Genomic DNA, 27,944 nt, shown 5'->3' with positions numbered 1-27,944 from the left:
ATAACATCAATGCTATTCCATTAATGGCAAGGAGATCTCGTATCCTGACGCATTACATTTTGTGCACATCAATTGACACTTGAATTGAGAGGGACACGGAGGAGAAAGAAGAGCGAGAGAGGGCGAGGATGACAAAAATAAAAGCGAGTGTCTGTCTACTGACTTGGTATTTTCCACTGTTACATAAAAGACCCTGCGCTATAGCCTATCCACCCCTCTCACACCAAGCTCCTCCCTCTGTGAATGACCACTTGGTATGCTCCACAAGCCATAACCTGCTGTCCTCATCCAAATACTTTAGTTGACTGAGTGAGTACACTAAGGGAGAAGGGTCCTGTAGAAGAGAGAGCGTGTGCTTGAGAGAGCCAGTGACTTTCTTGGGAGTGCTTTGACTCTGTCTCTCTGTCCCAGGAGAGGAGGAGGGCGATGAGCTGTCCTGCTAAAGCTCTGCAGGGCTGATTGTTCCCCACCTCATCTCTGTGCCTGACTGTGTGACCTGACCCTCCAGTCCTCCTCAACAGCACATCTAATCTGATTCTGCAGCTCTCTGTCCGAAGCTGCCAGCACCATGAGCTCATCTGGGGCAAACCTCCACAACAAGCGTCTACCCTGTGAGTAACTTTACAGCTTCTTTAGCTCTCTCAACAACTGCTTGAATGTGTAGGAGTTGGAAAGACTGTGTCACTGTGTGAATACGCCATAGGTTATTACAGATCATTTTTGTCATTTATTCTGTACTGTACTGTTTTTATTAACCTTCTACATAGGTTCATTTACTGTAATCCCCCTATTGCTGAGCAGAAAGATACATAGAAAAAATTCCTGTCCATATTTGGTTATCTGCTTTAGCTTTTACAGACAGACAAACACATTCAATATTTAGGGAAGAGAAACATAAATCAAGCCACAATCAACAGAACCTGTTGAAGTAATTATGGGTGAAATACGGATTGCTGTTGTTGTGGTTGATGTTGTTGTTGTTGATGTTGGTGTTGTTGGTGGTGGTGATGTTTGAGCATTTAATGCAAAGAATGTGTTGGTGTGTCAGTGTCGGTGTTGGCTGTTTTGAATGTTCAGCCGATGTGGTAAGGACCTGCAGTTTGTGATATTACTAAGGCTGACATACTATACATGCTTTCCTGACCAAATAAAGACAAGAATGTTGAATCGTCACCATATATACTGTCCCGCTGTAATCAGTGGGACTCTGCTCAAGCCACTGAGGGTTCTTAAAGGGATATATTCTCATTTTGGTTTGGGGCCACAAAGGCATCCATTGGTTTCACTGACATAAATCTTTAACTCCTAATGAGATTGTGTGTCTATCTTTCATGGGAACAGATTGACTGCAGTGACATAGGGCTACAGACTGTCCTATAGACGGTGCTCTCACAGAGAAACCCAGATAGGGYTCATTTAATTTGTCAGTCAGTCAGTGGTGTCTGGGGCTAAATTGGATCAGAACATGACTGTGAGAGAAGACATCTTCCATCTGTTGCGTTGATCAGTCCCGGTGCCCAGTGTCCTGCCTGTATGGACTGAATTGTGTGGGAATGTTATGTTTGGAGGTTTGTGGTGGCTTGGAGGACTGAACAGCTGTTGTCACACTGTTGAAAAGTTAGGTGACGGGCTGAGAATTATGAAGTGAGTGCGCAGTTGGTATTGAATGGTCACAGACAGGATGGTTGCTGCCAGAGTGCTCCTTTAAAACGGAGCCAGCCTCCCACCGAGGCAGACACAGCCTGGTATTGTCCTCATAGTGACACAGCCCACTGTAGGATGGAGAGATAGTCACAACACAAGTCTGTGTTTTTAGTTCACCTGTACTCATTTAACTTTGACTGCTACAGCTGCAGTGTAGATACTGTAGTTTTTCRCCAAGCATACCTGACCAACAACTTGATCAACCAGATATTTATCTTTCTAATGCTATTCYGTAGCAATTAGCCTGGGGACGAGGTTAGGCGAGAGAACAACTTGATTGCTATGAGGGGGGGTGTATCTATATGTATTAATGTACGTGCACATGTGTATTTCCACTCAGATCCTTTCATCTATGCAGCCCTCAGATCAAAGACCAAGTCCTCCTAATTAGTTTTGAACAAATCTTCCATCATCCGTRAAACTGACTATCCTACCAATCCTTGACTTTGGCGATGTCATTTACAAAATAGCCTCCAACACTCTACTCAGCAAATTTGATGCAGTCTATCACAGTGCAATCCGTTTTGTCACCAAAGCCCCATATACTACCCACCACTGCGACCTGTATGCTCTCGTCGCCAAACCCACTGGCTCCAGGTCATCTATAAGTCTTTGCTAGGTAAAGCTCCGCCTTATCTCAGCTCACTGGTCACCATAGCAACACCCACCTGTAGCCCACGCTCCAGCAGGTATATTTCAGTGGTCATCCCCAAAGCCAACACCTACTTTGGCCGCCTTTCCTTCCCGTTCTCTGCTGCCAATGACTGGAACGAATTGCAAAAATCACTGGTTGGAGACTTATATCTCCCTCACTAACTTTAAGCATCAGCTGTCAGAGCAGCTTACCGATCGCTGCACCTGTACACAGCCCATCTGTAAATAGCCCATCCAACCAACTACCTACCTCATCCCATATTTGTTTTTGTTTATCTGCMCTTTTGCACCCCAGTATTTCTACTTGCACATCCTCATCTGCACATCTATCACTCCAGTGTTAATTGGAGCTCTCAACAAGTTATAAGAAACATGTGGTTCTCAGAACGTTATGTGCTAGCTGGGCAGGCTCATGACAGCACAAGATTTGAGAAATACTAACAACAACAGAATAGATCAGTGCAAGGCCAGAACTATTCTATTGCATTTAGCCAAACATTTCAGTGACACTGCCCACTGATATGAAAATAGCAATGTAAACTATTCCTCACAAAAAGAGGATCCACAACAAATAGGTTCCAGGAACACCAGGGAAGATGAACAATGGGATAGTTTATTTGTTGCTAAAGGGCTGGTAATGAGTTATCATGTGATTATGACTAGGAGTCTTCAACTCACGATGGAGGGAGTTCAGTTGACCGACACATACATCCACTCCCTCACAACACTCCTGGCAAAACCTGCACATTCATGGTGAGTGAGTGTAGTCCAATGGAGACATTTCTCAGATGTCAGCTGCTTGGGTCCATTGTGGACCAGTAGTCTGCTCATGGACCACATAGAGGGCACTATGTGGCTGAGGCTGACTGACCCATAAACGGCCCTATTGTCTGGGGTGTGTATGTTTGTGCTGGGGGAAGGAGGGGATTCATAATGTCATTGTGGTGTTTACAGAGTGGGGTATGTGGTGGTGCCAGGCTGTGATTCAACCCATTGCAAAAAGCTTCCCCCACACACACGATCCAAACAAACACACACACTGCTCAACTCTCACCATCAATAATTCACTCTCTTTGCAATTGGAACCAAGCCCAAATGGGAGATTCCGGAGAGAGAGCAGGAAGATACAAAAAAAATACCCAAAATAAGCAGCGTAAAGAAAAAACGACGAGGCATCTTGTTTTATGAAAGGGAGGCTGCTGCCTGCCACTGTGGTCAGTTTACCACCTACCAAACCTCTTCAATGAACTAAGTAATTGCACAGGGCTTCATATAATCTGATGGTAAAGCTTGTTTTTCTGAAGCTGTTTAAATGTTGCCCCCTGATTCGCAGCAGTTTATCCAGTGAATTTCCAGTTACAGGCAGTCATGGCCAGCTGGTGATCTCCATAGTGCCAGCTTTAGCCAGCTACTAGACTGCTGAGAGTGGAATGTCATGATGAGAGCAGCAGAAAATACATCCTGTCAAAACAGCAAGACATCCTCAGCTAATGAGCCCCAATCAGAGTTGTCATATATTTTCTCTCGGCTCTCCCTGTCTATTCCACACCAAATCCTTTTGCTTCTCTTTTAAATTCTACTGCTGGCTTTCCTCTGAAGCTAAGCAGGGTTGGTCCTGGTCGGTCCCTGGATGGGAGATCAGAAGCTGCTGGAAGTGGTGTTGGATTACTAGTAGGAGGCACTCTTTCCTCTGGTCCCCKAAAAAATATCTCAATGCCCCAGGGCAGTGATTGGGGACATTACCCTCTGTAGAGTGCCGTCTTTCGGATGGGATGTTAAACGGGTGTCCTGACTCTCTGTGGTCACTAAAGATTCCATGGCACTTATTGTAAGAGTGTTAACCCTGGTATCCTGGCTAAAATCCCAATCTGGCCCTCATACCATCATGGCCACCTAATCCTCCCCAGTTCTCAGTCAACTTACCTGGTAAAATAAAGGTTACATTTAAAAATGTAAAAATTACATTCCTTCTTTCTCCCACCTTCTTTGTACTTCTATTGAAACATTTACTCTTTAGCTGACCTTTCTCACTCCTCTCTGTTTTGTCCACTTTCCCTCCTGACTTCACTCCTCTCAAACTCCAGAACAAGTGATGAGATGGTCCATGTTAAAATAAAATGTTTCCTGTCGCCCTCCCACACCCTCAGCAACATTAAAAGGTCAGTCTCATCTCCCCAAACAGCATTACATCACGTCTTGTTGGTCCTGATGCATCTGGTCAGGAGTCACTGCCTGGTGAAGGGAGGGAGGGCAAGAGGGAGAGAGAAAGAGAGAGGGTGAGAGACTTGCAAAGTGATGTGTAATTCCAACATTTTGAATTTTCTTTCCAAATTTAGAATGACTGCCGGGTTGGAAAGACTAAGATATGAGACTACCTAAAGCATGAAAACTGMAACAACCATTTCAGTAATGGGTGCAATAAATCCAAGTAACAGATTGGATTAGTTTAGCAAAATGTATGTTATACATAAGTAGCATAACATTAATTAATCAAAAATATGGTTATTGAAACAATGTCAAAAATCTACCTGCAATAGAGCATGCTGGGAGATATGAGAATGATGCCTGTGGTTTTGGTTTAACACTGGTTTAATTTGCTGTATGGCAGAGAATTCCCTCAAAATGAGAGTCTGGCAAACTAGTCTATAATCAGTTTGCACAGAAGGAAGTGGCCATTCCCATAAGGGTTTTAGTTTCAGAGCTGCTCTAGCAGGGCCACAAACCAGCAGCCCGAGTGAAAGATCTAAAACCCAAAAGCATCTGGATCATCTGGAAAGCTAATCATCCATGTTTTGTTCCCAAACACTGTTTGTTGTTCTGAGGCTCTTCCGGTCATCACCCTCTCAGTATCTCAGTATCTGGCTAGCACTAAGGTCTAATGTGAGGATGAATACAGGGAGGGACAGTGCGTTGTCTAAATGCCCATGGAGTAAAATAACTTTCTCTCACTCGCATCAGGTCTTCAGAATCAGGCCCAGGCCCACTCCCTCACATCCCTGATTTTGTATTTCTGAAAGGTCTCTTTCTGTTTTTACTGTCAGATCTGTGTTTGTCTTTGTGTGGGAAGGTAGAGTTGGCACGCTGACATGTCCGGCTCTTTCTGAATCCGACCCATTTCACACATCCAGCTGGTACTGAGCCCTAATCCTATGCTCTGTCCTTCCCACAACTCCCACTGCATTCACTGAGAGGGAGGGAGTGAGTAAAAACTGTGAAAAAACATTTCTGTAAGAAAGTCTGACAATCTGCCTTCATCCTTTTTGTCCCAGTCCTCTCTCATTGCCCACCCTCCTCTTCCTCCCTCCTGAATAGCCACTCTGTGATTGCTGTCACACTGGATCGCTTGTGGTGTGAACTGGGGGGGGGGGGGGTGGAGAATGACTGACCGGAAAAGTGATCTCATCAATCCAAGACATTTGTGATCACATCATTGTGTGACCTAGGAAACTGATCAGAGGTTAAAAAGGTCAGTTGTGAGTTTCCCAGACCTTATTGATTAAGGTGACTAAATGGTAACAAAATGGAATAGATAGAAAAGCATATTTAACTACTCTCCCTTTAGCTCATGTATAAGCCAGGTCCCAGGCCTCTAAGAAAAATACATCAATGCATCAATGTCAACCAGGTTGTAGATCTACTACACTAGCGTGGCGGGTCATATTCAATTTGCATAGCTGAAGCGATTGAAATGAATGGTAATTTACGAATGAGCTGACATATGCAGCATTTACCGTGAATGCAGTCTCCACGATATGAGACAGAAACAGTTGGAAGCAGTAGAACGGTGAGTGACATTCCCCTTTTCTCTTTATATTGACTATTTTCCAGCTTTTAGATATTCATTAAACCCTCTATAGCCTACGTTGTCTCAATATCATATGCCCATGGGGAGCAATTACGATGCCTGTCACTGTATTTAGACATAGCTTAATTAAAAGAAGTTTCATTTTATTATAATTATTCATCATCTTTTTAGGTCTTGTCATAAGTGAATTTAATCGTGCTTATTGTCAACGCTTAGCATGTCCATGGCTCACAGGCTGACTACACTGCTCGCGTGCACCAACGAGCGTCTGCGTTGCCAAGTGCTAAAATAGAAGTCAGTTCTATTTCTGACGCAGATCGCTCTGCAAGTCCTGCCTCTCCCATCTCCTCATTGGTTTATAGAAGCAGGTACCACGTGCCATCTCCTCATTGGTTATACCCACGTGGGTGACTGAAAGACGATAGGTCGGTGGCAGTAATGCACGTAATTTGTGAAAGTTGCCAATCGCAATATAAAGTCAAGAGAAGAAAAAGCCTGGAAGGAGGAAAGATGACTATAAACGATTCGGTTGACCGTTTTATGTGTGGATTAATTGGTGGAGTAGAGGACGTTGTGCATTTCAGGTAAAATAACAACTCAATGTTTATATCCCAGGACAAATTAGCTAGCAACAGCAAGCTAGCTAAACAGGACAAATTAGCTAGCAAGTGCAAGCTAGCCAGCTAATTGCCATAAATGTTGTAATGCTTTTTGACCTGTCCCCAAATTAATATAATTGGTTCAGAGTTTGTTTTGATATTTTAACCTGCGTGTCGTGATCGCGTTTGATGTGGGGGGACAAAATAAATTTATGCACGATGGCGCACGATGGTACACGCACGCAGCCGGTTTGGGTTCCGTGTCAGACATAATTACAATTTAGAGTACAGTAGGCCTGTATCAGTGCTAATGCTGRGTTTTAAAAATATTATTTTTCTTATTGCAATTACTTACAACAATGTGGACTGCAAACATGTTCAACATATTTAGCAAACATGGGATAGGCCTACATTTTGTTATTTTGTTTCTGTTGGCTATTTCCACTGAGTGTACAAAACATTAGGAACAACTGCTCTTTCCATGACATAAGCTATGAAGGCTATGGTCCTTTATTGATGTCACCTGTTAAATCCACTTCAATCAGCGTAGATGAAGGGGAGAAGACAGGTTAAAGAAAGATTTTTAAGACTTAAGACAATTGAGACATGGATTGTGTATGTGTACCATTCAGAGGGTGAATGGGCAAGACACAGATGTAAGTGCCTTTGAAAGAGAATGGTAGTAAGTGCCAAGTGCACTGCTTTGAGTGTGGCAAGAACTGCAACTCTGCTGGGTTTTTCACACTAAACAGTTTCCTGTGTGTATAAAGAATGGTCCACCACCCAAAAGGCAATCCAGCCAACTTGACACAACTGTGGGAAGCATTGGAGTCAACATGGGCCAGCATCCCTGTGGCACACTTTCAACAACTTGTAGAGTTCCTGCCCCAACAAATTTAGGCTGTTCTGAGGGCAAAGGGGAGTGCAACTCAATATTAAGAAGGTGTTCCAAATKTTTTGTACACTCWGTGTAGAACAGAGAAACATTCAAATTGGAACTGATAACAAAAGACTYTAGATACACAACTTCAAGCAAGCACATATTTAGCCATGGAGCATGTTCTTATTGACCAGTGAAGGGCCACGCTTCAACACACCTACAACTTATTTACTCATCAAAACCCAGCCCTTTTGGGCTATCAGCTATTTGCGCCCATAATTCCCATTGTGAAATTACCCAAAATATTTTTGACACACCCAGACCTATAGCGCTATTGCCATCGCTAAGATTTACCATTGCCATTGCATTAGGTTTTTTAAAGGCCTGTGCAGTCAAAAATTTGATTTTCATTTAAAAAAAWAWWWATCTTCCACGCTATGAGGTAGGAATAATACTCAGACATTTTGAAAATTATGATAACGGACTTTCAGTGTAAAAGCTGTTTGAAAAGAAATTTCAGCCTGTTTTGGTGGGATGGAGTTTGACATCACCAGGGTGTAAATGAGCTAATAGACCAATAATTTTTTTTCTCCAAACCTCTGCCAATAACAGCATATTTTCAGTTCTCTTCCCCACTCAGACTACTCCCAGACAGTCCTAGCAAAGTTCTTGCAGTAAGGTACTTAATTGTTACCCAGAAATTATTTGATATTGTGATTAAAAATAGTTGCATTGGACCTTTTTAAACCTCTTAAATTTAAATATATGTAATCAAAAATGTTATCTATTTAATCCCCAAAAGTAATTATTTATCATGAGAGGGCCATAAACAATAACCAGTAATTCTGTTAAAATTTCACATTCTGGTAAAAATATTTATAAATGGCTGAGGTGTAGTCACTTTTGTACACAGTACAAATATAATACAAATATGAGAATATAAAATTTTATATTATGTATTTCCTATTCAACAAACTAAACTCAGCAAAAAAAGAAATGTCCCTTTTCAGGACCCTGTCTTTCAAAGYTAATTCGTAAAAAATCCAAATAATTGAACAGATCTTCATTGTAAAGGGTTTAAACACTGTTTCCCATGCTTGTTCAATGAACCATAAGCAATTAATGAACATGCACCTGTGGAACGTCGTTAAGACACTAACAGCTTACAGACGGTAGGCAATTAAGGTCACAGTTATGAAAAATTAGGACACTWAAGAGGCCTTTCTACTGTCTCTGAAAAACAGCAAAAGAAAGATAACCATGGTGCCTGCTCATCTGTGTGAACGTGCCTTAGGCATGCTGCAAGGAGGCATGAGGACTGCAGATGTGGTCAGGGCAATAAATTGCAATGTCCGAACTGTGAGACGCCTAAGACAGCGCTACAGGGAGACAGGATGGACAGCTGATCGTCCTCGCACTGGCAGACCACGTGTAACAACACCTGCACAGGATCGGTACATCCGAACATCACACCTGCGGGACAGGTCCAGGATGGCAACAACAACTGCCCGAGTTACACCAGGAACACACATCAGTGCTCAGACTGTCCGCAATAGGCTTAGAGAGGCTGGACTGAGGGCTTGTAGGCCTGTTGTAAGACAGGTCCTCACCAGACATCACCGGCAACAACGTCGCCTATGGGCACAAACCCACCGTCGCTGGACCAGACAGGACTGGCAAAAAGTGCTCTTCACTGACGATTCGCGGTTTTGTATCGCCAGGGGTGATGGTCGAATTCGCGTTTATCGTCGAAGGAATGAGTGTTACACCGAGGCCTGTACTCTGGAATGGGACCGATTTGGAGGTGGAGGGTCCGTCATGGTCTGTCACAGCATCATCGGACTGAGCTTGTTGTCATTGCAAGCAATCTCAACACTGTGCGTTACATGGAAGACATCCTCCTCCCTCATGTGGTACCCTTCCTGCAGGCTCATCCTGACATGACCCTCCAGCATGACAATGCCACCAGCCATGCTGCTCATTCTGTGCGTGATTTCCTGCAAGACAGGAATGTCAGTGTTCTGCCATGGCCAGCGAAGAGCCCAGATCTCAATCCCATTGAGCACGTCTGGGACCTGTTGGATCTGAGGGTGAGGGCTTGGTCCATTCCCCCCAGAAATGTCTCGGAACTTGCAGGTGCCTTGGTGGAAGAGTGGGGCAACATCTTACAGCAAGAACTGGCAAATCTGGTGCAGTCCATGAGGAGGAGATGCACTGCAGTACTTAATGCAGCTGGTGGCCACACCAGATACTGACTGTTATTTTTTATTTTGACCCCTCCCCTTTGTTCAGGGACACATTATTCCATTTCTGTTAGTCACATGTCTGTGGAACTTTTTCAGTTCATGTCTCAGTTGTTGAATCTTGTTATGTTCATACAAATATTTACACATGTTAAGTTTGCTGAAAATAAACGCAGTTGACAGTGAGAGGACGTTTCTTTTTTTGCTGAGTTTATGAATAAGGCTTAAAATTACTTCTAAATATAGTATAATCAATTTATAAAATGACTAACTAGTAGATTACACCTCGTATATTTAGTTTCAGAGAAAATGTGCATATTTTCTAAAGGTTTCTTGATCAAAACATCTGCCCCCATCGCTGTGAACGTCTCACAGAACTTGGCTTCCTGAACTTGTTAGGAACTTGCCTTTCATCTCATATTAATCATGTTKGTCTAAGACAAACAGAAAGTGTTTTTTGTTTAAAATCCATAAATAATTTTTAGATTACTGGCTATAAATCGATCTCTGAATGTGCTACAGTGGCGAAACCATATTACAATGTAAGGATATGCTGCGATGTAGGGTTCAGCCAGGAGTTGATGGACTTCACACAGACAGAAGAAACATACTCCTGTGAAAATTAGGGTTACCGCTCATTGCAAGCCATTTTGATCTATGGTGACCACATATCAATATATAAGTGAAATGTCAGTTGGAACTGGAACCATAACCACGCAGGTCCCCAAAACAGGGGACTTTACATCTAAGACATTTTAAAAAAGAGCCCTCAGACATTGGTCATTTCACCAGAATTTTGAGATGCACCATGGCATGTTTTGATATTCCAGAAATCAAAACGAATTAAAGTTAATGTTGGACATCCTCCTCAGATGCCTGGCCTCAATTTTGTCTGGCATCTTGCTTTGTCAGCATGGRTCCCACTGTGCCCTTATGAGAGAACACAGTGGCATATCTGGTTGTGTAAGACTGTGAGAAGAGAAAAAGGAGTCACTCTCTTTCCCCATGCCTACACTGAACAGCTCTGGTCTGAGCATGCAGACCTCTCCAGTGACCTTGTTGAATGCCATCTATACCTGACGGGGGACATTGTAAAGAGACCCTGATCCATTGAGGTTTCTTTTTTTTGACAAATGTTAAGAGCTTGAGCTAACATTTAGTTTGTATTGTTGTGCCTATTTTATCTTACCCTTATCTTATATTGTTATGATAATATGCATTTATTTATAAATTACAAAGGTTAAAATTACTAGGCGTAACAGAGATTGGGGTCTGATCATGTGTTGATGTTGCCGTAGAGATGCAGTTGTCTGTATTGCTGTTAAGCGCCGGTGTCTCAGCCCTGGTTGTGATGTCAGGCGTCATGGAACTTCTCGCTGAAGAAACTCTCTCCACTTCATGTCCACTGTCAGGGCTGCCAGATGGTTTCTCCTCAGTGGTCTTGGTTCTTTTGTCGACCGAAGGAGTAGGTGATGGAGATGGCACACCAAGCAGCTGCCAGCCCAATAGAGATTCCTGGGGACCTTTGCTGTTCCTCAGGAATGATGGTGAGGAGCAAGATTGACAGTTGTGAGTCCATGACTGTGAGGAGGTTGGAGTTGTAGTTGACTCTGGAAGTATCTGGGTTACTTTGGCGTAAGGCTGTGAGAAAAGTGAGGACAGTGACCACAGGACAAGGAGACCAGTTTGGAAGAATCCTGATCTCCTTGATGGGAGTCTTTGATGTGCTGTGTCAGAGATCTGGCAGATTTTCAGTCCATAGATCTTTGTTATTGGCTGTGTCATAGTCAAGGTCTGGTGTGTAGGTTGTAGAGGCTTGATCTGGATCTTTCTTTTCCCACTTCCTCTGAATGAGGCAGATCTGGTTGATTTGTAGGAGTTTGGTCAGCATTCTTGATCCTTAGCATCTTTCATTATTTTTTAATCGTCAGGTTCTGGGGTCTTGAGGTCTGGTTGGGTGGCTTTTTTCTGTTTCATCTTCACGAGGAAAATATAGACCTACAATGTGAAACAGACGATGTTGGTCTACTGTGGTTGTCATTTAGATTTCTATGTTCAGAGGAGTTTGATCCTGGTTGTTTTTTCCTTCTTGCCAGAGCCAACCCCACAGCAGGTCAGCAGTAGACTGGAAGACATGAATAAACTGCTCTTCTTATTATTTCATTTTACCCCATCTTTTTCCTGATCAGTTTGCCCTTCAGGGGCAGTCGGGTCACTCTGGGATTGACCTATCTTAGTGGATTCAGCTATCAATCGTGTCGGTCTTGAGTTTTTGTACAACGAAATGCAATAGACAAACACTCCTGAGACGCTCTCTGAAAGCAATGTGAGRGAAGCTTTGAAAGCAATGGGCTTTTATATGGATGTAACCATTATGATGTGTTACAGATGTTGGATCCCTGTTAAAGCCTGAGGAGTTGTTTAGGGCACAGCTGTTTTTTGTTGTCAGAAAATAGAAAGTGACAGCCCTTGTATTTTTGGATATTGAACTCAAATCTTACTGCTGGCAATGTCATAAGAATCCCCCCCCCCCAAAAAAAACATTTAGTATGCATGGAAAGGGTACACCTTGGCCATTGACAATGCATTTCCTTCTCCATCCACATTGTTTGTAGCCACTGTAGCAGGATGAGCAATTCAGTGAACAACTATCCCAAAATGGAAATATCTGACATGAATAACAAGTAAACAAGTAACAATATCGATCTCCTCGGTACCTAATGAATGAATGTTGACACCTACCAGAATAATTATCCTACAGTATAGGGTCCTCTAGCATATTGCTTGGTCTGCTGCTGCATCGTTGTGGACATGCCAGGTAAGCTTGCATGCATGATATCATACAGGCTACAATTTTTTTGAGATGGCTAAATAATCTATTTTACTGACTGTTTAAGAATGATTAATAGCCAGAATAGTGGTGTTTCACTGTGAAGCTAATATTGCATTAGAGCTAATCATGCTTTTTTTTAAAATAATGAGTAGGCTTGCACTGGGATTAATTCATACAACTATCACACCCATGTATATTATTAAATTAGACCGATGTTGAAGATATGCTTTTATATTCGTTGGTAAGWAATATTGAAAGGTGATATGATGGAAACTAGATTAGAAGGCCTAGGCTACTTCATCCTAATGTAAGCTACATCCATTGGTGACTATCATGGTGGTTGGGAGGTTCACACGTTCTTTACATCTGCAGGGTGTCATGTCCTTCCACCTGGAACAAGCAGACAAGGGAGAAGAAATGAACCTCACTACTCAAATTTCAGTGCTGATTCAAGTTGCTGAAGGCACAACTACCTTTATTAATATTCAATTGTTTTGTCAACAGTTCTGTATATTTTTTGTCTTGGTTAAGTTGTTTACATCTAGGTAGACAGACACTGCCTGCAGCTAGCTAGCAAAATAGACTCGTCAYCTGGCTAACAAGCCTAGATTGAACCGAACGCCGCTGGCTGCATTTCCTACGTTTTTCATCAGCCGTTAAAATGTCTTGCCTCCAAAAGAATCGGGCAGGACTGTTTTTTCCTGCCAAGCCAATGCAATGGAGGGAAATGCGATCAGTTGTCCACTTTAGTCCCTGAAAACAATTGGGGGGAAAAACGAATTTGCTACAAGTCTTTAACTGAATAGCAAGTTCACCAATTCATAATTTAAAAAACTGTCTGGGTCTTCACAATTGACACATTTCTGATGCTACAATGAGTTAGTTTAGTTGTTCATCTCTAAAACAGCCAACAGGCAGGATGAGATTGCCTGCTAGTTAGCTATCATGTCCGACGTGTTAGCTAGTTAGTTCGCTTGGCAAAACACCAGTTACTCAACATTTAAATTCCAAATTTATATGAAAGCAATTTATTGAACATAATTTGGTAAATAAATGTTATACTTACATTTCAAAAGTTATTCCTTATTGTTCTGGAAAATGTTTTCCCAAGCGGTGGACTTCTGCCAACCATTAATTCACCGCAAGGTGTTATGGGATAGCCTCCCCGTCAAAGGATACACAGGATTGGGACATGCCAATTTTGACGTACTGCCTACAAATTCTGCCTCAAAAGGCAGCACCCTTATTATTGCCAGCTGATGTCTCGTTAAACGGTATTGTGCTAAATTCACCCGTACAGCTGTTGCAACCATTAGTGTTCACCTCATTGTCGCTTCTTAAAAGATGATGGGCTTGTTCGACATTGCAGCCGACAGTGCAGGCAACTGCCGACTGACTAATCTACAAAGAACCTTGCATCACAAATAACTAGACATTATTATTAGTATTATTATTTGTAGATCAATCAGTGAGTCACAATTTACCCATGGTACATTATGGTTTTGATCGTCTCGAACACCGCCTATGTCGGTGTCCTACTTGCAACCAACGTCTTTCAAGATATGTTCGCCCTCTAGTTGGTATTGTCATCTCAACATATTTGTCCTTTTTGAACAGACTAAGGGCTTTTTATCTYTTTGACAAGCATTCCGTACAGTAGAAATAAAGTATTTTCTTGTTTATCACGGCAAATCTACGATTGCAATTTACCCAACGCTTTTCTGAARGGGAACTAATGTTGGTGTAACCGACTGATTGTTATTATTTTGTTTCCTATTTGTGTTATCCAAAAGTGCTTGGTATGGGCATCTCTTGTCAAGCTCGGGGGTACAATAACCCTGGACTGTCCATATTTGAGATGTGTAACTACATCAAGTTATTAATAGTAATGCAGTAATGCAGGTGCTTCTACACCTGCATTACTAGCTGTTTGGGGTTTTAGGCTGGGTGTCTGTACAGCACTTCGAGATATTAGCTGATGTACGAAGGGCTATATAAAATAAAATTGATTGATTGATTGATTGATTTGTGCCAGAAAGGCGTGGGCCCGAATCAAACCCACACTGATACAGTAGGCCTATATGTGCATGCTGGCCTTAACCGCTAGACCACCCAATTAAACTCCATTCGTACCCTTAGGATCCACTAGATCCTTTTATGTCGTGGAGACCAATGTCTATCTTGTATTATTAAGCTTTATAAAATGACGGTTGTCGATGTGTATGGCTGCATTTCAGATACATTTTTGTACATTTGAATGTTGCAGTAATAGGACCTAGGCCTAGCATTTGAGCAAGTGAGAGAGAAAATGATCCCTTGATCCCAATGAGCGACAAAAGAGTGATCAAGTTAAGATCCGACATCTGTAGGTCTCCATAGAAACCAATGATGCATTACAGGTAATAACTTTATGACATCACATTATGATGCGTTTGGGTTCCGTGCACACTAGTGATGCAGTAAACATCACAATAGGCTTATTTTTCAGCCTAGCATTGAGAAATTTGAGAAATCAGATGATGTATTAGATTTCCATTGAGTTTTCTATTGTATATGTCTGTAGACCCACACCATGAGTTCACATGATCTCCCAGATTGAGGCTGAAAGAAGAGCAGCCTGCATGGCGAGAGTGTTTCAGTGGGCTCAGTCGTACGACTTCATGACGTAATCGTAACTCCACCACTCACASCATGCTTTGCTTTCTGCGGGGGAGTAAAAAGAGTGACACTATCCTCTCTCTCTGTTGATTACATAAAAAGCAGCTCTGGGAGACTTGACCTTTAGAAAATACAGAGTTGGAAATGACAATGAAAAAAGTTCTAAAGGCTGGGTAATGATTTTTCATCACTTGATGTTAACAATGACCACGAGGGGAGAGAAAAGGGGATGATAAGAGAAGAGAAGACAAGAAAGGAGAGGAGAGTAGAGACTGCTTCAGGAGTGAAAGACATATCTCTAATTATATCGGCTTGTTACATGCCTCAGTTTAGCTTAGTTGGTCAGATAGCTGTTAGCCTGCACACCATTGCAAGTTATGTTAGGAAATAGAAGTGACAGATGAAATGATGTTGCTCAATGTAACGAGTTACATCATGTGCATACACAGAGCAGTTGTGACAGCTAATGAGATCTGATATGTTGTGGGTAAAGTTGACTTCACGAGGGTGGGTTCAAAGAAAGTGCAACTGAATCAGGGGCAATAGAATCTAAGATGAAGCACAGTTGTGGCCTAATTCCATGACTGCTAACTTGTAACCCATAGAGCACACAGAATACCAATGTTATGAACATAACTAATTTAATGTTTGGCAGGACGCAGTAGACATCTCACCAGCTCTGTATTATTGCTGTGTCGTTTTGGTTTTGTGCCTCTGGAGCTCTGAGAGTTTTCTTGGGCTGGTGTCAGAGGCTCTCCATCACACGGCTCAGTGTCTTAGTGTTTACCCACGGATGCCCAGTGGTGCAGACAGACAGACAGACAGACAGACAGACAGACAGGCCCAGGGGGTGAGTGAGGCGTCTCCCCTCTCCTCCCCGGCTGACCCGAAGCCCCAGGACAGGGCTGTCAGACTGAAGGAGACAGTAAGTTGCTGTGACAGGCCTGCCTCCTGCTATCACTAGACAGAGGACTCCACAGGACCCACAGGGAGGCTGGGGCTGACACAGCAGACTGGACTGGGGGGAGCCTGTTGCCCTTTTCAGATGGCCTTGAATCATTCTGCATACAAAGGAAAACCAGGAACACCATTGGTATTATTACATTTACATTTACATTTAAGTCATTTATCATTATACTGTACCATTTGCTTACTGAGAAGCATGGGCATACACAAACAGAAGCAACACTGCTTCATGTGATTCCATGACTCAGCAAGGATAGAAAAAACATTTTATGAAGARGATGTGAAAATACAATCATACACCCATTTGGAGCTTGCAGTCCTGTGGTCGAAGGCCTAGTTCCTCTTTCCTTTGTTATTGTTTCTATCCTGATCCCTCTCTGTCCTCAGCTGCTCGGAGCCTAAGTACTGTGTTGCTAATAGCACCACTGCCTGTGTGTGATCAGTGCTCGCAGCACAAGCCAGATAATATTTACATTATTCCCAATTTAAAAACCCCCTCCAATTAGCGCACTCCCTGCCTGTAGCTTCTCATTATGCCTAAATCCCTGGACACTTTTTTTCAGAGTAGGGGGTCAATATATGGATGTGGTGAGAGGAGAGAGCGAGGGCAACACTTTTACAGAGCTGTGTTGAAATCTCCAATGTATATCAATCTGCTGTCTGCTCAAATGTGTGTACATGTCACTTTACGATGTCCATATTCCATCGCTAATCCATGAGTGACTGTGTTTACAGGTTGAGTTGTATGTTGACAGTGGAAGAAGATGTTTGGTCAGTCTGTATACGTGATGTGTTCAGGGAGCCCACCATAAAAGGTGATGTAACCTGATTTACTCTGAGCCATGAACACACTGGCATTCCTCAGGTTATTCTGGGTTCCTGCATTTCTCTTTCCTGTCTCCTGCGTATCACACTTGTGTGCTGTCCCCTCCCCTGGCTCTAGCAGCACTTTGCTTTATTACAATGGTGCTGATGAGGTGGGAAATGTGATTGCATTGTATCCCAAACAAGATTAACTTAGGGAATTGACAGTTGACATTTGCAAAGCAATTGGTGGGTGTTGAGTGATTAATACAGTACACTGTGGTACTGTGTGAATATTGTATGTTTTGATTTCTCAAGCCGTCCACACTGGTCAGGACATTTATGGGTCTGCAACAGTAAAAGCATTAGCTTTATGTAGAATGGGCCGGCTCTAGCATTTTGGGGGCCCTATGCAAGATTTGATTGGGTGGCCCCACACCTCGCAGCAAAACATTTTAGTGGCCCCCCTATTGACGGTGGAGATCTGCCTACAGTGTGGATCTGCCCAACGATGTCTCTCTACCAGACGAAATCAATGCATTTTATGCACGCTTCAACAATAACAACCATGCCATGCGTGAAAGCCCCCACCAACCCAGAGGACTGAGGGATCTCGCTCTCAGAGGCCGACAGTAAGGTCTTTAATTAGGTCAACACTCACAAGACAGCAAGGCTGGATGGTATACAGGTCCGCGTTCTCAGAGAACGCGCAGAACAGCTGGCAGACATATTCATAGTCATTTTGAACCTCTATTTGTCCGGGTCTGTAATCCCCACGTCTTAAACTGACCACCATCATTCCTGTTGCCGAGAACTCTAAGGCTTCATGCCACTATAACTAGCGCCCTGTAGCACACATCTGTAATCATGAAGTGCTCTGAAAGGCTGGCTATGGTACACATCAACTCCATCATACCAGACACCCTAGACCCACTCCAATTTGCCACCCCAACAGATCCATATACAATCTCAATTGCACTCCACACTGGCCCTCACCCACCTAGATAAGAGGAATACCTACAATTGAAGTCGGAAGTTTACATACACCTTAGCCAAATACATTTCAATTCAGTTTTTCACAATTCCTGACATTTAATCCTAGTAAAAATTCCCTGTTTATGGTCAGTTAGGATCACCACTTTATTTTAAGAATGTAAAATGTCAGAATAATAGTAGAGAGAATGATTTATTTCAGCTTTTATTTCTGTCATCACATTCCCAGTGGGTCAGAAGTTTACATACACTCAATTAGTATTTGGTAGCATTGCCTTTAAATTGTTTAACTTGGGTCAAAAGTTTCGGGTAGCCTTCTACAAGCTTCCCACAATAAGTTGGGTGAATTTTGGCCCATTCCTCCATACAGAGCTGGTGTAACTGAGTCAGGTTTGTAGGGCTCCTTGCTCGCACACGCTTTTTCAGTTCTGCCCACAAATTTTCTGAAGGATTGAGGTCAGGGCTTTGTGATGGCCACTCCAATACCTTGACTTTGTTATCCTTAAGCCATTTTGCCACAACTTGGAAATATGCTTGGGGTCATTGTCCATTTGGAAGACCCATTTGTGACCAAGCTTTAACTTCCTGACTGATGTCTTGAGATGTTGCTTCAATATATCCACATCATTTTCCTTCCCATTGGTGCCATCTATTTTGTGAAGTGCACAAGTCCCTCCTTCAGCAAAGCACCCCCACAACACCCCCGTGCTTCATCGTTGGGATGGTGTTCTTTGGCTTGCAAGCCTCCCCCTTTTTCCTCATTATGGCCAAACAGTTCTATTTTTGTTTCATTAGACCAGAGGACATTTCTCCAAAAAGTATGATCTTTGTCCCCATGTGCAGTTGCAAACCGTAGTCAGTTTTTTTATGGCGGTGTTGGAGCAGTGGCTTCTTCCTTGCTAAGCGGCCTTTCAGGTGATGTCGATATAGGACTCGTTTTACTTTGGATATAGATACTTTTGTACCTGTTTCCTCCAGCATCTTCACAAGTTCCTTTGCTGTTGTTCTGGGATTGATTTGCACTTCTTGCACCAAAGTACGTTCATCTCTAGGAGACAGAACGCGTCTCCTTCCTGAGAGGTATGAAGTCTGCGTGGTCCCATGGTGTTTATACTTGCGCACTATTGTTTGTACAGATGAACATGGTACCTTCAGGCGTTTGGAAATTGCTCCCAAGGATGAACCAGACTTGTGGAGGTCTACAAAAWTTTTCTGAGGTCTTGGCTGATTTGTTTTGATTTTCCCATGATGTCAASCAAAGASGCACTGAGTTTGAAGGTAGGCCTTGAAATACATCCACAGGTACACCTCCAATTGACTCAAATTATGTCAATTAGCCTATCAGAAGCTGCTAAAGCCCTGACATAATTTTCTGGAATTTTCCAAGCTGTTTAAAGGCACAGTCAACTTAGTGTATGTACACTTCTTTCTCACTGTAATTGTGATACAGTGAATTATAAATGAAATAATCTGTCTGTAAACATTTGTTGGAAAAATGACTTATGTCATGCACAAAGTAGATGTCCTTCCGACTTGCCAAAACTATAGTTTGTTAACAAGAAATTTGTGGAGCGGTAGAAAAATGTGTTTTAATGACTCCAACCTAAGTGGATGTAAACTTCCGACTTCAACTGTATGTGAGAAGGCTGTTCATTGACTACAGCTTAGCATTCAACACCATTGTCCCCTCCAAGCACGTCACCAAGCTTAGGACCCTGGGATTGAACACCTCCCTCTGCAACTGGTTCCTGGACTTTCTGACGGATCGACCCCAGGTGGTGAGGGTAGGCAACATTACCTCTGCAACGCTGATCCTCAACATGGGGACTCCAAAGGGGTTTATGCTTAGTGCCAGGACAACAACCTCTCCCTCAATGTCAGTAAAACAAAGGAGCTGATCATGGAGTACAGGAAACGGAGGGGTGAGCACGCCCCKATCCACATCAACTGGGCTGCAGTGGAGCGAGCCGAGAGCTACAGGTTCCTCAGTGTCCAAATCACTAAGAACTTAAAARGGTCCACACACTCCCGCACAGTCGTGAAGAAGGCGTGACACCACCTCTTCCCCCTCAGGAGGTTGAAAATGTTTGGCATGGGCCCTCAAATCCTTAAAAAGTACAGCTGCACCAATGAGAGCATCTTGACTGGCTGCATCACTGTTTGGTATGGCAACAGCACTGCCCTCGATRGTATGGTGCTACAGATGATGGTGAGGACAGCCCAGTACATCACTTGGGCCGAGCTCCGTGCCATCCAGGACCTCTATCAGACAGTGTGAAAGGAAGGCCTGGGAAATTTGTTCAAGACTCCAGAAACCCAAGCCATAGAGTATTCCATCTGGTTCCACACAGCAAGCTCTACCAGTGCATCAAGTCTGACACCAACAGGCTCCTGAACTGCTTCTATCCCCAAGCCACAAGACTGCTAAATAGATTAACAAAATGGCTACACGGGCTATCTGAGTTGACTGTTGTATTTTATTTTTGCACTCTCTATGCACACTCACAAGACTCTACCACACTCAAGCACACTGATACTCCAACACACACACACACACCACACACACACACACACACACACACACACACACACACACACACCACACACACACACACACACTCGCTTTATTTGCTCTCACACACAACATGCACACACATTATATAATGACTCTACACACCCACTCACATACAATCATCATATATGCTGCTGCTACTCTGTTTATCATATACCCTTATTCAATACATTATCTACCTCTATCACTCCAGTATCCCTGCACATTGTAAATAGCTATTCGAACTGACCCGTATATACAATTCAGACCCCTTGACTTTCCCCACATTTTGTTAGGTTACAGCCTCATTCTGAAATTGATTAAATTGGTTTTTCCCTCATCAATCTACACACAAAATCACATAAAGACCATGCAAAAACAGGTTTTTAGAAATTGTGCTAATTTATTAAAAACAAAAACTGAAACATCACATTTACATAAGTATTCAGACCCTTTACTCAGTACTTTGTTGAAGCACCTTAATAAGCAACTATTACAGCCTTGAGTCTTCTTGGGTATGATGCTACAAGCTTGGCACACCTGTATTTGGGGAATTTCTCCCATTCTTCTCTGCAGATCCTCTCAAGCTCTGTCAGGTTGGATGGGGAGCGTTGCTGCACAGCTATTTTCAAGTCTCTCCAGAGATGTTCGATCGGGTTCAAGTCAAGGCTCTGGCTGGGCCACTCAAGGACAATCAGAGACTTGTCCCGAAGCCACTTCTGCGTTGTCTTGGCTGTGTGCTTAGGGTCATTGTCTTGTTGGAAGGTGAACCTTACTGCACATGCAGGGCGTCATTAAGTGATAATACATCATTCACAAGTGATAATATTGTCACTCAGACTATTGTAATCTTGTCTTTACATATACTAAATAATATATGTGTGAAATGTGTTATGATTTTGAATGGACCATTATCATGCACCTGTCGGAATAGGTGAGCTTTTCCCCGTGGTTTATGTTCATGCCAGCCAGGTAGGCTATACTCCTGTTGTAAAGCGAAGCAATGTGCTTAATATTTGGAAAGTTGAGAAATAAATATAGTAGGCCTAGCCTATAGAAGCTGATTGGATCCTCTTTTTAAAAGAGGCCATGTTTTATCACGCCTATAGAAATGTTGCGCAACATGAGCTCATGGGCACTCATGAAGTGTTTGATTAGATTTTTAATTACATTTGCATTGATGTCAGTGTGATTAGAGAGACAGCGTGCTGAGTTCCAGAACATTAGCAACTGGCAGTTAACAAGTTTGGTACTCTACTAATGACCATATGCACCATCAGAGTGCTGTTTTGGAGAAGCCTAGTTACCGTGACTAAACGGTCACGTATTACCATCACCATAACAGCCCTACCCTAAACCTTCAGTAAACCTCTCTCTCTCTCCTTACTTGTGACAAGTGTTGGGGTTAAAGGTGAAGCCAGGTTCAGGTATGGGGGAGAAGCCTGCCCCCTGGGTGGTCCTGAGCGCTCTGGAGCAGGTTTTAATCACGGATCTCTCTGTACTTTMCTCTGTTCATCTTTCCCTTGATCCTGACTAGTCTCCCAGTCCCTGCTGCTGAAAAACATCCCCACAGCATGATGTTGCCACCACTATGCTTCACCATAGGGATGGTGCCAGGTTTCCTCCAGACGTGACGCTTGGCATTGAGGCCATAGAGTTCAATCTTTGTTTTATCAGACCATAGAATCTTGTTTCTCATGGTCTGAGAGTCTTTAGAGGCCTTTTAGCAAACTCCAAGCGGGCTGTCATGTGCCTTTTACTGAGGAGTGGCTTCCGTCTGGCCACTCTACCATAAGGCCTGATTGGTGGAGTGCTGCAGATATGGTTGTCCTTCTGAAAGGTTCTCCCATCTCCACAAAGGAACTCTAGAGCTCTGTCAGAGTTACCATCGGGTTCTTGGTCACCTCCCCGACCAAGGCTCTTCTCCCCCGGTTGGTCAGTTTGATTGGGTGGCCAGCTCTAGGAAGTGTCTTGTTGGTTCCAAACTTCTTCCATTTAAGAATGATGGAGGCCACTGTGTTCTTGGGGACCTTCAATTTTACAGACATTCTTTGGTACCCTTCCCCAGATCTGTGCCTCGACAAAATCCTGTCTCTGAGCTTTACGGACAATTCCTTCTACCTCAAGCCTTGGTTTTTGCTCTGACATGCACTGTCAACTGTGGGACCTTATATAGACAGGTGTGTGCCTTTCCAAATCATGTCCAATCAATTTAATTTACCACAGGTGGACTCCAATCAAGTTGTAGAAACATCTCAAGGATGATCAATGGAAACAGGATGCACCTGAGTTCAATTTCGATTRTCATAGCAAAGGGTCTGAATACTTTTGTAATTAAGGTATTTATGTTTTTTATTTTTAATACATTTGAAAAAAAGTTATGTTTTTTGCTTTGTCATMATGGGTTATAGTGTCCAGATTGATGAGGAAAACATTGTATTTAATCCATGTTGGAATAAGACTGTGTAACGTAACAAAATGTGGAAAAAGGGAAGTGGTCTGAATACTTTCCGAATGCTCTGTAGCTTGCTTACTTCTCGTGTTCTTGGTCGTGATTCGGCCATGATTACTACAAGTTTAGATGGCTGGCTAGACTAATTTACCAATCTAAAAATTGTTAGCTGACATGGCTAATTGATTGACTGTCAGTGACTGACATAACATGAGAAAATGCACAACTGCTGATGCAAAACCACATTTCTAAATTGCACCCGGGTTATTCTACTATTCTTACTCTCAATAGTAAGTTGATACCCCAACTGAGTTCCTAAAACTTGTTGTTTCATGAATAAAACAAAGGAGAGAATGTATGATATGTTTTACAGGATCAATCATATTTCACCGTAAAGCATTAGTAAGAAATGTTGCACATGCATGCTCTATCTACATTATGCTAAAAGTGTCTGCTACTGAGAGGTACCAAGGAAAACAAGTCTGCAAGAGGATATGAAAAGCCAAAAATTCACAGCCCCAAAACCTGAGATTACAGTAAAGGCTGAGTTTTCCTGTCATTTCTTGTTCCTATGGTTCAGTGTTACCTCTTTCTGGCCATCACTTTGTTTGTTGCAGCTTTGGGGAGTGTTGATCTTGCAGACCTGTTTGACCAGAGTTTCTGACAGATATGTTCTGTTGTTCTCTGTGCCAGCGGAGACCGAGCATGCTCAGAGGGTCCCAGGAATGGACGCAGCCCAGCAGATGAAACTAAGAGAGCGACAGCGCTTCTTTGAGGAGGTCTTTCAGCACGATGTGGATGTCTACCTGTCCTCTGCTCACTTGCAGATTCATGACTATAAGAGACGTGAGTGCAGTCAGCATCACACATGTCCATACCCAAGCACAACCCTTACCTTAGCCATTACTCTAACACTAGATTCATGTCCACACCCTGGCTAAACCCTAACACTAACCCTAGATTAATGTCCAAACCATGGCTCAACCCAAACCCTATCCATAACCCTATATCCAAGTCCACACAATTCAAGTACTCACTTTCTACCACTCGCCATATTACACTGAACAAAAATAAATAAGTATCCCAGAAATGTTCCATACTCACAAAAAGCTTATTTCTCTCACATTTTGTGCACAAATTGTTAACATCCCTGTTAGTGAGCATTTCTCCTTTAGCCAAGATAATCCATCCTTACCTGACAGGTGTTMCCTAAAAAAAGCTCATTAAACAGCATGATAATTATACAGGTGCACCTTGTGCTGGGGACAATAAAAGGCCACTCTAAAATGTGCATCTTTGTTACACAACACAATGCCGCAGATGCCTCAAGTTTTGAGGGAGTGTGCAATTCGCATGCTGATGCAAGATAATTTAATGTATATTTCTCTACCATAATCCGCCTCCAATGTTGTTTTAGAGAATTTGGCAGTACGTCCAACCAGCCTCACAACCGCATGTAACCACGCCAGCTCAGGACCTGCACATCAGGCTTCTTCACCTTCGTGATCGTCTGAGGGGAGGGGGGTGGTATTTCTGTCTGTAAAAAAGCCATTTTGTGGGGAAAAACTCATTCTGATTCGCTGGGCCTGTACCCCTGCCCAGCCATGTGAAATCCATAGATTGGGGCCTTATCAATTTCAATTGACTGATCTGCTTATATGAACTGTAATTCAGTAAAATCTTTGAAATTGTTGCATGTTGCATTTATATTTTTGTTCAATATGCACACGTGAAAGTTTCTAAATGTTGCTAAACATTTCCTATGAGAAGTGAAGCTGACATTATATGCCTCTAATCAACCTCACGGTTGTCTCTTGGGTTGTTGTTAGCTCCCATTGGCAGTGTCTCGTCCATGGAGGTTAATGTGGACATGCTGGAGCAGATGGACCTCATGGACATCTCTGACCAGGAAGCACTGGATGTCTTCCTCGGCTCTGGGGGGGATGAGGGGGTGCTGGCCTCCCCTGTGCCAGGTAAAGGTGAGTGGAGGGGAGACGCCAGTCTGAGGCCATCCTATGTTGATAGTGTAGTATTTGGCAGAGAGTCGAGGCTTTTACCCTCCCCTATACTAGCTGGCAACACTAACTGCAATATTGAGCGTAGCACTGAAAATCTTTTGTCTAATATCCCCTTCATTTCACCTACAGTAGTTCATGGAAACAACAACAACGATAAGGTAATCAACCAGGGACGCTCTCTCCACTACACTGACGGTTGTGATGGGAAGTTCCGCATGTCCTCCACCTCCTCCACTAACAGCCAGAACACCAATGAGGACGGACGGGACACCCAAGTCGTCCAATCAGATGATGAAGATGTGCATGTCGACACAGTCTTGCTGATGGGATCACCCCCAGGGAAAGATGAGAAGAAGGATCGGTCTATCCTCTCTTCCTAGGCGCCTTCCTTCACTTCCAATATTCAGTAACAGTTTGGACTTACTGATGCTTACAAGTATCACTTAAACTGGACACACAAACTTCTGTGGACTGGCAAGACAACTGCCACTTTCCACAGCTTTTTCTTTACTCTTCATTTTGTTTTGCCTGAACTGTACATATAAAGCCAAATCTTCTCCAAGCTTGCTTATCTCCATTTATACTTCTGGAATGTAGATGACAGGACATTTCTTTTTATTTCCTCATTTAGCATCCTATTAAGATCTGGCAGTGTGTGGTACTCTTTTGGGAAGGACATTTTTGTGTGTAAGCATGCTTTACTATACTACAGATCGGAACAACTGAGTGTTAGTAAAAAGTAAGCATCTGTATTAACCAGGTTGAAATAAAGGTTGAATAATTTATAAAATAAAGATGTAGAGAATTAATATTTTTTTATGTAAGATGTAAATAAAGACAGGTTAACTTTTTTTCTTTAGAGAGAAACATATAAACTGTGCACAACTTTGCCATGCTTTGTAAATCTGGCCCTTAGTTCCCATATTCCCTAAAATGTTCAACCAACCCAAAACACCTGCCACAAATAAGGACATATTGTACATAGTGCTTAGTGGTGCTTTAATTTGTTGTATCTTTCTCTTAGTCTCCTCTTATTCTCTGACTTAAGGTTTATTTATTTTAACTATAAATAGGAATAAAAAATAACATTTGTTTCCCTGCAAACAATTATTTTTGTTCCTTTTTTGTGTGTGTGTGGAGGTATTTGTAATGAACACGAGGGGAGACAGAGAGCTGGTTTCAAGCGCAGGGCGCTGCAGGTGTTTATTGCAAAGTACCACAGGAGGAGGCAGGTAGCTGGGTCCAGGGGCAGGCAGAAGGTCATACACAGGGGGTCCAAAAAGGCAACAGTACAGGCAAGGAAAAGGCTAGTCTGGGAGATGAGGCAATAGGTAGATAACAGGAAATCTGATAGGCTAAAGTACAGGTAGGGAATAGGCAAAAGGCGTCATTAGTGAGACACGGGAGGCGTAAAATCACGGGAAACTCAGAGCTCCAAAAGACATGTGTCACAAATCAAACAATACRTCACAGTGATGGGGTGCAAAGCACTGAACTAAATAGTGTGTGATAATGACATACAGTAAAAATACTTTCGCACAACATTTTCACACAATACTGTAACATCTGCTTCCAACTCACACCCTCAAACACGTAGATCCCCTGAACGCAGCTCACTTTCCAGCCCACTTTCCAGCTCACAGTCTCAAACACCTATGTCCCCTGAACGCAGCTCACTCTCCAGATCCCAATCACCTGACTTCTAATCACCTGTTCACACATCCAGTGTTTGTTCCAGTGGCTCCCCTGTGGATCTAGACATTTTGGCAGGCAAAGTCATTTATGAACCCTGCTACTGGGCTTGCTTGCACTGTTCACAGGTCATCCTACCACCAGGACCTGTTAGACTTAATACCTCTGCTGTAAAAAAAAAATAGGTATTKTTTTTCACCCAAAACATCAATGCAAATGTGCATATACAAAACAAACTCATTGAATGTGAGACATGATAGTTTTATTGTTCACCACTCATACATTACCTTAGGCAGATTATATCTGAAAAATGTATGCATAAGAAGGAATGCCGTTCAACTTCTTTCACCACTCTATTGAACTGACATGAGCACACATCCATCCCCAAACACATTAATCCTGGATGAAAACCTATTATCTCCAAAACATAAACTTTTCAAGAAATAAAAAAAATCCCATATTTTCCCATTAACAAACAAATATAATTATGTAACTTCAGACAATATTCTTGGTCCATGAGTCATGAAATGTTCAGAGTATATTGAGTGGAGTTCAATTAATGCTTTCAATAAATGCAGACATATACACTACCGTACAAAAGTTTGGGGCCACTAGATGTCCTAACCTGACTTGCCAAAACTATAGTTTGTTAACAAGAAATTTGTGGAGTGGTTGATAAGTGAGTTTTAATGACTCCAACCTAAGAGTATGTAAACTTCTGACTTCAACTGTAAATAAACACAACATTTAAAAGTGTTGCTTTCATGAGCTGAAATAAAATATCTCAGAAATGTTTCATACACAAAAATATTATTTCTCTCAAATGCTGTGCAGAAATGTGTTTACATTTACATTTAATGAGCATTTATCCTTTGCCAAGATAATCCATCCACCTGACAGGTGTGGCATATCAAGAAGCTGATTAAACAGCATGAACAGTACACAGCTGCACCTTGTGCTGGGGACAATGAAATTCCGCTCTAAAATGTGCTGTTTTGTCACACAAATGCCACAGATGCCAAAGTTTTTGAGGGAGCATGCAATTGGCATGCTGATTGCAGGAATGTCCACCAGAGCATTGAAAGTTTATTT

At 42.6% G+C, this 27,944-nt stretch overlaps 1 protein-coding gene and 1 long non-coding RNA gene across 5 annotated transcripts; one reads left to right on the top strand and one right to left on the bottom strand.

The window, feature by feature from the left end:
- The first annotated feature begins 273 nt into the window (after positions 1-273).
- Positions 274-27,489, top strand: LOC111969900 (dysbindin). 4 transcript variants are annotated; one of them, XM_023996283.2, is made up of 5 exons: positions 274-611; positions 17,078-17,157; positions 23,836-23,988; positions 24,972-25,115; positions 25,290-27,489. In XM_023996283.2, the coding sequence occupies exons 2-5, from the start codon at positions 17,088-17,090 to the stop codon at positions 25,538-25,540; spliced, it is 618 nt and encodes a 205-aa protein (XP_023852051.1). In that variant the 5' UTR covers positions 274-611; positions 17,078-17,087; the 3' UTR covers positions 25,541-27,489. The 4 variants fall into 4 exon arrangements, with proteins under 4 accessions (XP_023852051.1, XP_023852049.1, XP_070301666.1 ...); XM_023996281.2 differs by having other exon boundaries at positions 276-611; positions 24,972-25,121; positions 25,290-26,288; XM_070445565.1 differs by lacking the exon at positions 17,078-17,157 and adding an exon at positions 4,443-4,517 and having other exon boundaries at positions 277-611; positions 24,972-25,121; positions 25,290-26,286.
- LOC111969902 (uncharacterized) lies at positions 12,716-13,937 on the bottom strand. Its single transcript, XR_002878050.2, has 3 exons — positions 13,785-13,937; positions 13,360-13,471; positions 12,716-13,108 (listed from the first exon to the last, which is right to left on the bottom strand). It is a non-coding gene; the product is annotated as an uncharacterized lncRNA (long non-coding RNA).
- Positions 27,490-27,944: the final 455 nt, after the last annotated feature.

The sequence above is a fragment of the Salvelinus sp. IW2-2015 genome, linkage group LG11 (assembly GCF_002910315.2).
Source record: "Salvelinus sp. IW2-2015 linkage group LG11, ASM291031v2, whole genome shotgun sequence".
NCBI classification, from domain to species: Eukaryota; Metazoa; Chordata; class Actinopteri; order Salmoniformes; family Salmonidae; genus Salvelinus; species Salvelinus sp. IW2-2015.
This window is presented reverse-complemented; position numbering and strand designations above follow the sequence as displayed.

Coding starts and splice junctions, on each gene's coding strand:
- LOC111969900 (XM_023996281.2), top strand. CDS start 17,088: ATGTTGACAGTGGAAGAAGATGTTTGGTCAGTCTGTATACGTGATGTG. Junction 23,989..24,971: donor GATTCATGACTATAAGAGAC/GTGAGTGCAGTC, acceptor GGTTGTTGTTAG/CTCCCATTGGCAGTGTCTCG. Junction 25,122..25,289: donor CTCCCCTGTGCCAGGTAAAG/GTGAGTGGAGGG, acceptor TTTCACCTACAG/TAGTTCATGGAAACAACAAC.